The sequence below is a fragment of the Taudactylus pleione genome, unplaced genomic scaffold (assembly GCF_031769625.1).
Source record: "Taudactylus pleione unplaced genomic scaffold, aTauple2 ptg000016l, whole genome shotgun sequence".
NCBI classification, from domain to species: domain Eukaryota; kingdom Metazoa; phylum Chordata; class Amphibia; order Anura; family Myobatrachidae; genus Taudactylus; species Taudactylus pleione.
Genome location: NW_028284418.1, coordinates 34208462 through 34223166, shown reverse-complemented (window position 1 = coordinate 34223166; position 14705 = coordinate 34208462). Strand labels below are relative to the sequence as shown.

At 45.9% G+C, this 14705-nt stretch overlaps 1 protein-coding gene across 1 annotated transcript in view; it reads right to left on the bottom strand.

Annotated features, from left to right (window-relative positions):
• The window catches only part of LOC148541929 (transmembrane protein 150A-like), a 178576-nt gene that overhangs the window by 15872 nt on the left and 147999 nt on the right, over positions 1-14705 (bottom strand). Inside the window, exon 6 of the mRNA XM_088473540.1 lies at positions 9317-9494. Within this exon, the coding sequence (XP_088329666.1) occupies positions 9317-9494 (178 nt within the window). The remainder of the gene's footprint in view (positions 1-9316; positions 9495-14705) is intronic.

Below are 14705 nucleotides of genomic sequence, written 5' to 3'. Positions count from 1 at the left end.
TCCACTGAAGGCAGTTAGGAGATATGCTTGTAGTTTACAAACTATACAGAATTTTGCTGAGTGCGGACACCATTTAGTAAGCGCTGTTCTATCTTGCCTTGATGTACATATGACAATGCACATTCAAGTGTAAAACTGTAATAGATTTGCTGAAATTATCTGTATCAACCCATTTCATTGCAGGCCAAATCTCTAGACCTATGTGGAATACTTATGTGTCTACTGGTGCTGCTATAATGACGATAACAGGACTCGCTGTCTGCAGAGTTCACTGTTTCAGCCTGCAAGTACAGCTCCCTGGTGTCCCCTAAGTGCTTATAATCATTTATCTGACATTATAAGTTCTACAGCTAACAAAAAGGATAGATGTGGGATATCAACCTCTTTATGTCATAACACTTAAGTATCCAAAACGTCATGCTTTCATTACAAAGTCAAGAGATACGGAATGCATGATGTGCAAGATGGCTTTCAGAACTATGCAACCCCTATAACTCTCAGCATTCTTAAACAATTAGGGACAATGTGTAATGAAATTCTACGTACACATGTAAAGAAATAAAGTATATTATACAAAGGGGCCTATTTATGTAGAAAATCTGAGCAACCGGAAAATTAACGTTCCTTAACGCGGCAATAAGGGCCATTTTTTTCGGAGATACTATAAATGGTGACATTGTGGGTACACAGGCTCCATAATCACTTTACTTCCAGGTTTGGATCCAATTGTGCAAGTAAAGAGCAAAGTAGTTGCCATGGTCATCAGGTTCAGATAGAGCCCATCACGAAGGGATTGCAATATCCTTCTCCGGCTGGACTGCTCCATAGAGGTGAGTGGAGTAATGCCATCTTAACATGGCATTAACCTTACAAAGACTAGCTCTGGAAAGCTTGTAAAATTGCACTACTGCAACGTCCCCATAACCTGTAAGGTGATGGTGGAATGCTGCAATTTGTGTGCCAACTATGGGAGATATCTGCATTATCTCCTGTTTTTTAATGTGCTGTTGCTACATTATCTATGGGGCAGAAAGGTTTAATAAACAGGCCCCAAAGTTGCAAAGTTGCATCTATGACACCTCAGGACCCTGGTATGCCTTTCCAAATTCACCACTACCATGTTCTTCTTCAATCATAAGCCCTATAGTCAGGGGCAGATTTAGGGGTCAGGCCACCTAGGGACAACATTACTGGTCGCCTCCCATCACGTTACTGCCCGTATGCCCCTTTCATAGAGGGACTGGTCCCCAATGCCTCCAAACCAACAAAGCAGCCCCGACCTCATCTTCCCCACCACAATTTTCAGTCCACTGGCCTCATCAGGCTCTCATGCAGGGGAGTCTTCTATGCAGCCCCCCCAGCAAGTGGCGCAGAAAGGAACGTACCTCACATGCATAGTGAGAAATCCACCACTGCCTACTTTTAGCTTCATCAGCCCACATTTTAAAATGACAATCTGGGAATACTCCCATCCCCAGCGCCCTAACTTTCCATTCCCTTCTCTCTATATCAAAGGGAACCAAGATAATATATATTGTGTGTGTGTGTATATATTAGTAAACAAATGTACTGAAGACAGCGCTGGTTCTCAAATGGATTGTGTGTGTAGAACTTCACTTATGGTATAATCCTTAGTATTCACTATGCTTCTGTCCTCACAGTGACTGCTCAAAGTTCTCCAGATAGATCGTTGTTGTACGGTTCCGGTAATTTATGAAATACAAAAGGTGAGAACGAGCGCCTTATAGTGTAGTAGATATGTTGTTTTACTGTGCGCACACATATATATATATATATATATATATATATATATGGCATGTAGAAAGGTCTCCCACTTCAGAAATGGTATATGTCCCTGTTGCACAGGAGGATCACTTGATGTATCTGTCTGTGCATAACTCCCAGCACATATAATAGCCATAGACCAGAGGTTCCCAAACGCAGTATACACACACACACACACCCACCCACACATACACACATGCAATTCGATGTCCTGACTGTCAAATGTGTTACCACATGGACGAGGGAGGGAAAGGTCATACTACAGAGGTGAAGGAGTAGAATGTGATAGTACACAGGTGAGGTAAGGTAATGACTTACTATAGCAGTGATGGATTACTATAGAGGTGAAGGATTAATGTATTATTGCATACCTCCCAACATGACCCTCTCCAGGAGGGACACAATGCTCTGGTCCTGGACATCCCTGGTAAGAGGCGGGGCTGCAGTGCAGTTCAAAATTCAAATAGGGGAGTCACACCAACTGTCATTTCACATGCTGCCAAACATCACTGGCTGGGACTCACTGGCAGTTGGTGTGACTCAACTATTTGAATTTTGGACTGTACTGCAGCCCGGCCTCTGGAGCCACCACCAATCATAACTTACCAGGGAAGTCCAGGACCAGAGAATAGTGTCCCTCCTGGAGAGGATCATGTTGGGAGATATGTTATTGGAGTGGTGAAATGGAAATAATTTTTTATTTTTCATATATTTTGTCTGTTTTTTGCAGTCATGTTTTCTATATAGCTTATAATTGATATATATTTTTTTAGCTTATTATTGATACAGGTGTTTATTACATCTGTGCCATTGGATCATTTAAGATTTAAATAATTAGGGGTATTTTGTAGTAGGTAGTCGTCATGAGGTTTCATTGATAACATCTAATCCATTCACTGGTTGTATTTCAGTACCATTATTCATTTAATTGCGATATTTCATTGGTGGTTGTCATGGAGACAGTGAGGCTGACATTGCGTCTCACCGGCAGGAAGTTACCTCCTGGTGGAGCGCAGATTGTCAGACTACTCACACGCTGACAACAGCGCCAATGTAATAGCCGCGTGAGTCAGGTGACTCACTGAGAAACCAGTACATGCGTGGTTGCTATGGCAACACTATAGTCGAGCGTGCGTTCCATGGGCAGGAAGTGATACCTGGGTGGAGCGCACGCAGCTGACATACTGACAAAGGTAGCTGTTTTTCCTTATTGATTGTATTAAGTCTATGCATGTATTAGTGTTTCTATGCTATATTATACAAGGAAGGATATGTTGTTAATCTGTTAGGTTACAAGTCGTTATTGGGATCTTTGGGCCATATTGTTTAAGTTAGACATGATATTTTTTAACTTAGGGGCGGGTTCAGTAATTAGAGTGGGTGGTGTTTTCAGGTGCTCTCAGGGTATTTAAATGGGCTTGCAGCACTCAGTTATGCATCTTGACAAAGGTCCAAACTTGGGACCAAAACGTCAATATGATGTGAACCTGCTATGCTATAAGCTTCAACGGCCTTCTCCATACATCCCTAGCTTTACGAATTTCTCTACACATGATTTAAGACTTCACCATTGTTCTCTCAACTAGTTTTGGGGCCTCCATTGCAGGGCCGCAATTAGGGGGGGCTGGAGGTGCACATGCACCGGGTGCGCCGCTGCACCCGCCGCCAGGGTCCTCCAGTCAGGCGCAGCAGGGGGGCTCCAAGCCGGACGCCCGCTGAGATTTTACCACCAGCGGGCACCTGACTCCTTCCCTGCAGCATTCAAATTGTTGAAAGGGGAGGTAAGCGCAAGACAGTAAAGAGAAAAAATTATTTTATGAAAGATGGACCCAAAATGGTACCAAAGAAAAAGAAATTACAAAAATAAAAAAACAGAAAAACCTAAAAATAGATTTCTAGCTGAAGTGATGTAGCCAAACAAATACAGTAGATTGAAGTTTTCAAATGGCTTCAGTACTCGATGGCAAAATGTGTAGACATGGGTAAAAGTTATCTTAATAATCGCTGCTCATCCAACAAGAAACAGAGCAAGGCATACATAGGAACACTAGTATAAAAGTTTAGTGTTTCCATGGGTCTGTTGCAATGTCTAATGCCTGCCACAGAAAAAGTGCCATCCCATCAACCAGATTTATAGATCTATAGGGAGGGATGTATCAAGCCTTGAAGAGAGATAAAGTGGAGAGGGATAAAGTACAGTACTAAAACAATTAGCTTCTGTCATTTTACAAACTGCTAGAAAAATTACAGCTACATGCTGACTGGTTGGATCTCTGGGAGATTTATTAAAGCTTGGAGAGAGAAAGTACTAACCAATCAGCTTCTAACTGTCATTTTAGAAACTGTTGGGGAGAAGAGGTTGTAAGTGCCAAATGCGCGATTACCAGCGCCACAAACCTTGGTATGTACGAGAGCAGATAAAGTAGAGAAAAATAAATTCTCTCTGTTATCTGCAAACATCTAACGATTTCATCATCGCCATACAATAGTTCAGATGTCATTAAATTATTTTATAAAAAAAACAATACTTTTGGGGCTTATCATTTTTCACACATCAGCAGCATGCACTGTGGGTCCTGCATGGATCACTGGAGGGGGGGGGGGTTTCTCTCCCCCACTCTGGTGGCAAAGATGCATTATTGCTTCCTGCTTCACCTTGATAAGAGGCAAAGCAGGATGAGCTATAGAAGAATGATAAGTGCATCTGCCCCTGTGTTTGAAAAATAAGTTAGAAGCTGATTGGTTGGTACTTTATGTCCGTCAACTTTGTCTTGCTACAAGACTTAGTACACAGACCACTTAATCTCTTGCCAAGCTTTGATCAATTTCTCACTTTATCTCTCTCCAAGACTTGATACATATGCCCATAGTGAGGTGCTGTACTGGGCAGAGTGTCAGCATTTAGTGATCAGGTAGGCTTTCAGGCTGTGTGGTGGAGCTGAAGATAGAATGGAAGAAGCGGAACAAGTTTCTCCTTAATTAGGCCCAGATCTAACGAGTCATTTTCCTGTTATCACTCATTACCAATCTTAAATGGTGCTCCAACCAATCAGCTCCTGCCATTTTTCAAACACATGACAGTTAGGAGCAGTTTGGTTGGAGCACTGTGTAAGATTAGTAACAAGTAATAACAAGAATATCACTAGCTGATAAATCTGGGCCTCTAGTTTGAAATGTTTCTGCATGACTGGAAGGAGCTGGGTCATACAAGGCAGCACAGTATATCAACAAACTGAAATGACAAAATACCTCCAAACCAAATGCACAGGTTCGATCATTTTGCTTTTTTATTTAAGAAGCCACATGCCGGGATCCTGTAATTCATTCTTACAGCTCAGCTCAGGTAAGGAGCGCCAAACATTCACACCACCATCATTCTTTTTACAGGATCACTGTTCAGTCTGGCAGCACATGACAACCAGCTGGCTTGCGCTGCCAAGCCTGTTAGTGTGGTTGCAGACGACAGACTCAGACCAACAGACCATAGTCGCTACCCCCTGACCATAGTCGCTACCGGAAACCTGAAACAGGTGATTACTTTAAAATCAGTGTCCTGCTACATTCTCCATAGAGGGTATTGCAATAACATGCACACACTAGACTAATATAGTTATGGCAAACAAATTGTCACACTACTGGAGCCCCTTATAGGCTATATTCATATTTTCCTGGATTAGCTTTCACATAGTGACATTTAAAAAAGTATCAAACTAATCATACACTTTGCATTCAATTTACTAACTACAGTGTTACTATCCCAACAACATTCACTGGCTTATTATTGGAAAATAACATGGATTTCTATACACTCACACGCAAGCCAAAGTACATAAACTCCTGTTAATAACATTTTTTCCATATTATTTTAACATAGTTTTCCAGTACTGTCATATTTGGCAAATATTCCAAGTTCAAAGTGGACTCTTCTTTGTTATTCATGTCAACACTAAATACTACTTATTATATAATACTACATTTATGTGCACAATTTGTACTAATCCATTGGCAACCAGACAGACAAGAGTGTTTTCATGATCCAACTTGCACAGGATATAGAAAACGCTACAGAAATTGTAATTTGGTTGCTCTGCATGTCTTTTACCTAAATACAATGTGGAGCTCTCCTGTCATAACAATACAGAATAAAATCCAAATGACATTTTGTAATTAAATAAATTGCAACGTTAAGTAGTTCATGGGTATTTACTTTTCAACATCTTGGGGATAAAAAAAAAAATCTGTTGGATGATATGACTGCAGTGCAAACTACTGTCACTAGGACTTCTAAGCCAGGACTGCTGCACTGACAGGCCACAGAACAAATCTAGCTTCCAGATTTCCCACCTTGATAAAAGACACAGATACTTCCTTTAATGAGGACATGTGTCTTTTTCTATATGTGTGAGCGTGTGTAATTGCCCCAGCCATCTTAATAGCTTAACACTAACAGCCAGATACAGCAAACAGTATCCTAAAAGGAAGCCAATTTATCTTGAACAACACCTATTATAGTATTTGTTAACATTATCCTAAAAACCTATTTTATCTTGAACCATCGTACTCCAATTCTACTGAATCACCCAAACTGCAGCTCAGAGGTGACAACAGCTATCCTAACACCAGTTCCAGATGCAGGGAAATTCACCATGTGACCAGAAGGTGAGCAGGGGAGCGAGGACCACTTTGCTCCAAGGTCATATTAAAACCCCAGAAAAAGGAGAGAACAGAACTAATCAATGTAACCATTGACTGCATGTCCAATTTAATGGAGTCTAGTGTCATTACAACAAAATGGTTAACTTAGAGCCTGATTCATTATCGATCGCAACTGCGATTACACACGCAATCGGCCGATTGTTGTGTTCTGCGCAAGCATCGCAGTACACGTGCGCAAACTAGCCACTGTGATCGGGACAGCTATCTCAGAGGCTGCACAGACCCACTGCAGAGTGATTGACAGGAAGTGCTGTTTGTGGGTGGTGATGGGGGGGTGGCCAGGGAACGCAGGAGTGCCAGTGCTTTCACATAAATTATCCACTGCGATAGCCTACACAGTGTGAGGTCTCATAGTGTGCGTGGTTGTTAGCAATTTCTGAGCAAGGTCAGGGCTTGTGCAAGTGTGCATGAGGCTGCGATGGTACTCCATTGTACCGATGGTTTCGCCATTCTGCTAAGTATTACGGATGTGTGTAAGGTAAAGTGGTCATCCTTATGTAGTGCTGAGTTTGCATTGAGATGACAATGGATGAGCATACTATCACAGTTGAACTGCCTGCGTATGCCACATTGCGAACGGAGTGAATCAGCCCCTTATGGTGCGTACACACTACACGATATGCTCCCTGAGCGATATCGTGTAGTGTGTCCCCGGCAGGCTGTGCTCAATGTCGTTCATGACATTGAGCACAGCCGCTGAACGATATCATTAACGATATCGTTCAGCGCCGGGCTCTCCCCCATTCCCCAACATGCAGCAACCTGACGAGATCTTCTGGTTGGCCTGCATGTCAGCCCGATGAATGATGATGACGAACGACCCGCGGGAACGCGCGTCGTCATCGTTCATCGTTTTGGGGTTAAAAATGGACGATAAAGTGAACGACTGAACGATAACGATATCGTTATCGTTCAGTTGTCCACTTTATCGCCCAGTGTGTACCCACCATTAATGTGTGCAGTATGAACAAAGGAGAACAAGTGTTTATGAAACTGCAACATTTCTTATAAGAAATACCAGAAGCCTGAACACACCCAAAGTCTGTTTATTCGCCTGTTTCCTTCATAAACGTAGCCTAGGCTTATCTGATAAATTCCAGAGCTTTCTGATTTGAGCTGCTAACACCAGAGGGGATTACCACAGCCTGGTACGGTAGGTGTTGTTTTGTCTTTGCCTTGTGTTGACCACCTGGCTCTCAGCAGCTTTGGGCCCAGAATAACAACTTTTCATAATGAAAATATAGAACAGCAAATACTTAAAGTGCTTTACACTGCCAAGCTCACAATACACAGCATGTATACAGGAGAGCCAGCAAAATCTGTCCTATCAGTACTATAAACAAAGATGTCGCGCAGATTTACCAAGAAGTGGATTAGACATTTACCAGACTTCGCACGCACCACTAAAAACAACTTCAGGCAGTAAAATATTTTGTTGTGTTTCCTTAGGGATATCATATAAATAGAACATAACAATTAGGGATCTAACTGGGCTAATGGTTTATATCAACTGAATCCAGTATTTTAACAAGATTCGGTCACAAGTCCTATGGCTCCAGCAAAGCAATTTTAAGCAATGACGGGGAGCTTGTGTGCACATTTTTGTGTAGGCCCCCTCCCCCTTTAAAATGGCACCAGCACATGTACAGAAGATAGCAAACCCTCTTCTGCGCATACACCATATTTCTGTTGATACCTTCAGAAACATGGCGCCTCAGCCCTATCGGACCTTGTTCTGGGGTGCAGGATGTGTGGCATGGGCAGACCTTGACTCAGGGGCCAGTTTGCACCTTACACCCTGCACTCATTATGGGTATGCCCCTGGGCTTCAGGCCTTTCAAATGAGAAGATTGATCTTCCACAGGCTTTGAAAATGATTAGTAGATATAAAGACAAATGAATACCTCATCACATAGTGTTGTCAGGATGTGTTTTGTTTCATTTAAGTAACAAGAAACCTGAGAATTTAATTTGGTAGACTAAGGTGAACATAAAGTGATTCAGTAGACAAAACTTAATTTAATTTTGTTAAACTGTTTTTGACACAAACTTCCATTGAAGAAAAAGTTAATAGGTGTAACTTTGTAACCTAACGTCCCAACCCCCTGGTCACGATGGAAACCCAAAGATTAAACCTTTCATATTTATTGTTGCTGAATTGTTAATTTAGTAAGTACTTTCCAGGGGACTAAATAAACCATCTACGTGCAGATTACTCTGTTACACTTGTGTTATGTTTAATCATTGTCCAAATGATTCCTAGGAAGATTCCAGTGAATGTGCACGTTATCCCAGGGAAAGAGCAAGAAGATGGAGCAAAGATCAATGAATGAGCAAATAGTAAAGACTTAAAGGCCATGTTAGTTAGATCCACTGATTGGCATATGCCATTTAAAAATTCTAGAATGAATCTACTTCCCAGCGTCCTTTCCAACATTAGTTTTGGACAAATGGTTGTAGGGTCTTTGCTTAGATACCTTTGGGGGAGCTTTATCAAATCATGTTTTCAAGTACATTGTATAAAAAAAACTAGAGAGTCTGCTTGGCTGCTTTCAGAAACAGACACTTCTCTTTGTAATGTTTGATAAATCTCCCCCTTTCAGTTCCAAAAGAAATCATGAGTAGAAGCAGGAATAGAGAACACACATTTACAGACTGGAGTCCACAATAGCATTATACATCCCACAAAACGTGTAGAATTGTTTTAAAATACCAAACTTACACTTTCTACGGTGCCCAAATGACATGCTGAATAGTCCAATATGAATAGTACAGATTATAATAATCATATACACCGCACCATATAAAAGGATACTGAGCACTAAAATGACCAGACCAAACAGAGTAAGAAGGCAGCGCAGGTGTCCAGCCCAGCAGTACCACTGAGTGTGGGCCATACGGTATGTCAGGATAGACTGGAAGAAAATGAAGAGCATACTAGTAGGAAAGGCAACTCCTGCTCCTATGTAGTGCAGAACCTTGGCATGATCCACCTAGGAGATAGAAAACCACAGCATTAGAACAACGTTTATGTTGACAACTCAGCCACAGAATATGGAACACTCTGACAGTCTCTCTTGCTACCATTCAAGCACATAAGAAATGTTTTCTAGCCCACCAAAGCAGCTCTCCTAATGGCAGAATATGGAACACTCTGAACAGTCTCTCTTGCTACCATTCAAGCACATAAGAAATATGTTTTCTAGCCCACCAAAGCAGCTCTCCTAACGGCAGAAAAGCACGCGAATGCTAGAATAAGCATGAGAGGACATAAGCACCCTGTTTTTTATTGTGCTAATACTGGTTAAAACTGGTTTGGGGGGTTGCAGTTTCGTTATAGGTTAGGTTAGTGGGTCAATCAGTTGTGTCAGCCTATCAGAGACCTGTTTGGGCGGGCTCTGTTTATGAATATTAGGGCGCTGGGAGGAGTCAGCTTTCTCTTTTCCAGTTGTGATCTCCTCTGGATAAGTACCTCAGTACCTCAGTGTCTTAATATTTATTAGTAATTCTTGCCACTGTTTTGTTTACCTTCCTTTGCTATCCTATATATTCTGCCTACCTTCCTTTGCTATCCTATATATTCTGCCTATCCTGTATTCCCCTCTACCTTTCATCCCTCCTCTGTATCCCCCCCCCACACGCTCCTCAACTCCCTCTGCCTGCTCTTGGCCTTTGCAGCTCTTGATACCCCCACACCTGTGCCCCATCCGCCATGGCCATGCCGCGCCCGCGCCGCAATGCCCCCCCCCAGCGGCTGGCAGATGCAGCCAGGCAGCTTTCCTTAGCTGCTGCCTACCCTTACACGCACTGCGCCCGGGCGGGTGTCATCGCGGGCGCCGGCGGCGCCCGCTATCAACGAGAGCAGCGGTGTCTTGGCGCCCTCACCGTCGGGCCTGCAGGCATGGCTGGCCCGCGGTGGGGGGCCTTCCCCGAGCCCATCCCAGGCATCAGGGGTTGGCGGCGGGAGCGTCGCTGCGGCGGCCGCGGCTCCCGTCGCTGGCCCCGCCCTGGTGGCGGCGGCAGCCATTTTAGGTGCGCAGGGCTCGCCGGCCGACAGGACCCGGCTGGCAACGCCGGAATGGGGGGATTTGTGCCCTCACCGCCGGGCCCACATGGTTGGCTGTTCCGCCGGGAGGGCCCTTCCCCCCATGTTATCAACACACCAGGGGCTGGCGGCGGGAGCGTAATCGCGGTGGCCGCGGCTCCCGTCGTTGGCCCCGCCCACATTACAGCGGCGGCCATTTTAGATAGGCAGGGACAGCAGAGCCCACAGTTAATGGCCGCCGGCTGTCAGGATGTGGGGAGGGCGGGATCGCTGACCCCACTACCCGGCCCCGCAGGCTTTAGTCCACAAGCGATTGCCGCAGGCTCCCAGCGTCGCGTTTTATGGCCCGGCGCGGCATAATTTGACTTTGCACAGCCCGGCATTGGGGGGCGCAGTGGTCCCCTTATTTTGCTCAGGGCCTAGCGCAGCAGGTGCTTCCAACCATCCCGCCAGCGTTTACGCAGCAAGGTTTCGACCCGCGGCTGTCCCAGGCCGCGGGTCAGTTCACGCATCAGGTGATGCTGCCCTATGCGGGGCAGCATTTTTATTCTGCCCCTTCATGGTTCCAATTGCAACATCCGGTTTCACACCAGGCGCCGGACTATGTTGTACGGCGGGAACCAATGCAGCAGCCCCCTCTGCCGGCGCCCCCCCCCTCCGGTTAGGCCACCCACCCCCCCTTGTGTAAAACACGCGCAGGCGAGGGCTTCCCCGTTAGCTGTGGTCCCAACCCAAGCCCCTGCAGCGGCCGCGGTTGCGCACAACATTGTGTCTAACGCTGTCGTCCCAAGTCCACAGGGTTCATCTACCTCGGCCGTAATTGCTGGTGACGCTGTGCCTACAGAGGATGCCCAGCCGTCGTCAACCCCGAACGTGATGGATCGAACGGGCAACGCAAGTCAGGAGGCGGTTTCCGCCGTGGTGTCAACTACCCCGTCGACTTCAGGAGCAGGTGAGATACCATTGCACCACAGCCACATTGAGTTGTCACACTCGGAGGATTCCTCCGACTCTTCCAGTTCAGCTGATAAACCGCGTAAGCTAATGCGCTATTTCGTTCAGCAGTTGAAAGGGAAGCGTAAAAGCCCGAATAGAACGTGTAGTTCTGCAAGCAGCTCGGTTCCGGACGCGACAGGTGACGCAGTCCACTGCCCTAACACGGCCATTTTAAGAGGAGTTAGGTCGAAAGTGAGGGAGCGTATTAGAAAGGGCAAATACGTAGACATGTTTGCCATTACGCATGACGCCAAAAAAGCGTTGGATACAGCTAAATCCATTGTTTGTCACGGGCGGACAGGCGGCTGGGCAGGGCGAGCAGCGAAATGCTAAATAGAGCCCTTTCACCAATACAGTTAGATGTGTTGGAGCGTTGGTTGGGCCGCTATCCGTTTAGGACGGAAGTAGCCTTTTTGTTGCAAGGTTTTCGGGAGGGTTTTCGTTTACCAATAGTTAGGTCAGTTGCAGCGTTGGCAAAAAGGAACCTTAAATCGGCTAGGGACTATCCTGATATCGTGAGGGCCAAAGTAATGGCGGAGGTGGACTTGGGCCGCATGGCCGGCCCTTTTTCATCTCCTCCTCTGGCGGATTTGTGCATTGCTCCCTTGGGAGTTGTTCCCAAGAAGGAGGTGGGCAAATTCCAGTTGATTCAGCACCTGTCCTACCCAGAGGGGGGATCGGTTAACGACGCTTTGGACCCAAAGGACTGCAGCGTCGTTTACCAGTCTTTTGAGGACGCCCTCCAGATGGTGCAGGGGTTTGGTAGGGGAGCGCTATTGGCAAAAATAGATATAGAGGCAGCCTTCAGGTTACTTCCATTGCACCCCGACTCTTTTAGATTCATGGGTTTTAAGTTCGAGGGTTCATATTTCGTGGACAAATGTTTGTCAATGGGTTGTTCCATTTCCTGTGCCTTTTTCGAATGCTTTAGTTCATTCCTGCAATGGTGCATTCGAGCGGGTTCGGGAGAAACTGGGATAGCCCATTACTTAGATGATTTTTTGTTAGTTAGGCCAGCTGATAGCATTGTTTGCGGAGAGCTGCTTTTATCGGTGCAGGCTCTTTTTCGCGTCATGGGCGTACCCATTGCGTCGAAAAAGACGGAGGGGCCTACCACAGTTTTGTCCTATTTAGGTATCGAGATCGATACCGCGTCGGGTTTATGTCGGTTGCCCCAGGATAAAGTCATTAAGACGCGCGAGTACTTAGGGCTATGCCTCTCTGCAAAGAAAATTTCATTGAGGCAGTTGCAGTCATTGCTCGGCCTTCTTAATTTCTCTTGCCGAGTGATCCCTATGGGTAGGATATTCTGCCGTCGGTTGGAGAGGGCCACGGCGGGCGTTAAAAAGGCACATCATTTAATTTGTTTGACCAGGGAGTTTAAGGAGGACGTACGGTTGTGGTGTGCCTTTTTAAGGGATTTCAATGGTGTTAGGATTTGGTTACCCAAATTGGTGGCCAACTCCGAGCTCCAGCTTTATACTGATGCGTCCGGGGCTTGCAGTTTTGGGGCCTTTTTCGAGGGGCAGTGGTGCGCCGAGCCATGGCCAAAAAGCTGGCAGGATGCCGGTTGGACATCTAATATGCTCCTTTTGGAGCTTTTCCCGATTGTGGTGGCAGTGGAGATTTGGGATGCGCAGCTTAGCTATCGGAGCATAAGTTTTTGGTGCGATAACTTGGGGGTAGTCCAGGCCATTAACAATCAGAGGTCAGTCTGCCCTCAGGCTCTCAGTTTACTGAGGCATCTGATACTCTTGTGTCTCCAGGGGAACATCGATTTCAGGGCGCGGCACGTCCCGGGCGTTGACAATGAGATAGCGGATGCTTTATCTCGTTTTCAATGGAATAGGTTTAGGTTATTGGCGCCTTCAGCGAGCGTTAATGGCTTACCTTGTCCCGCTCATGTCTGGCAGATCATCGGGCCGGCATCGATGGACTCGCATTGAGAGCTTTGGTACCAAGCACCTTAAAATCGTATACGGCAGCGTGGGATTCGTGGCTGGCTTTCTTAGCCAAAGTAGATCGGGGTAAGAATATTGTCGATAGCATGTTGCAATTTGTTTGGATGTGGCATGAGAGGGGCTGGTCTAGGGCCTCAATGTCCGGCGCATTAGCCGGCATCTCATATTTTTCGCGCTTGCGGGGTTTGGTAGATCCAACTAAGTCGTTCCTTTTGACCAAGGCTTTGAAAGGATGGGCTAGAGAACAGGCAGGGCCAGGTGATTCTCGGAGGCCGGTTGACACCGGTTTGTTGGGAAATCTACTGGTGGCAGTATCGGGAGTAGCCTTAGGACAGTATGAGGCATTCTTGTTTCAATTAGCTTTTGTTTTGGCTTTCTTCGGAGCGCTGCGGGTAGGCGAGTTAGCGGCCGCTAGCAAGAGGGCAACAGGCTCGGGGATTCTGCTTAAGAACGTGATGGTTAAGTCGGATTTGATCTTGCTAAAAGTTCAAAGACCGACCAATTAGGTAGGGGGTATTGGCTGTCGATCCCTGCGCATCCGGACCCGAGCATATGTCCAGTAAGCATAGCTAGGCGATACAACTTACAGCGGCCGCAAGGCGGTTTGCAATGGCTTGTTCATAAGGACCTTTCGCCACTGACGCGTTTTCAGTTTGCTGCAATTTTTAAGCGATGTTTGGTGGCGTTGGATCTGCCGGTTGAGCTTTACGGCACACACTCGTTTAGGATTGGCGCGGTTACTTGTGCGGCAGCAGCGGGCTCTTCCAGCGACGCAATCAAACGGTTGGGTCGTTGGAGGTCTTCCGCTTATAAAGGTTATGTGAGAGGCGACATGCTGCCAAATTAGACAGCGCTTCTGGTGAGTTCGTTGCTTGGGAAACCCAGTGCCTTAAGCTACCCGCCGCTAGGGGGGATTGGAGTTCTTTTCACCTTTTGCCCTCCATTGAGGTTTTGGTGTTGTTCACCTCCATCTGGGTCACTCAAATAACTCAGTTTCCCCGACCTGTTGTTGGTTATTTGAGATGCGTCTTAAATACTAATGTTCTTTTTAATAATTTCCCCTTACAGGTGGTGGTAGGGTGTTTGATAGGGTGTGGATCGTAGGCCATTCGTATGTTTTTTGGGCTTGCAGGCACCCCCTTGCTCGTGTTGGCCTTGGTAATGTGCGCTGGATAGGGGTGCAAGGACTTCGTTGGAGTGGT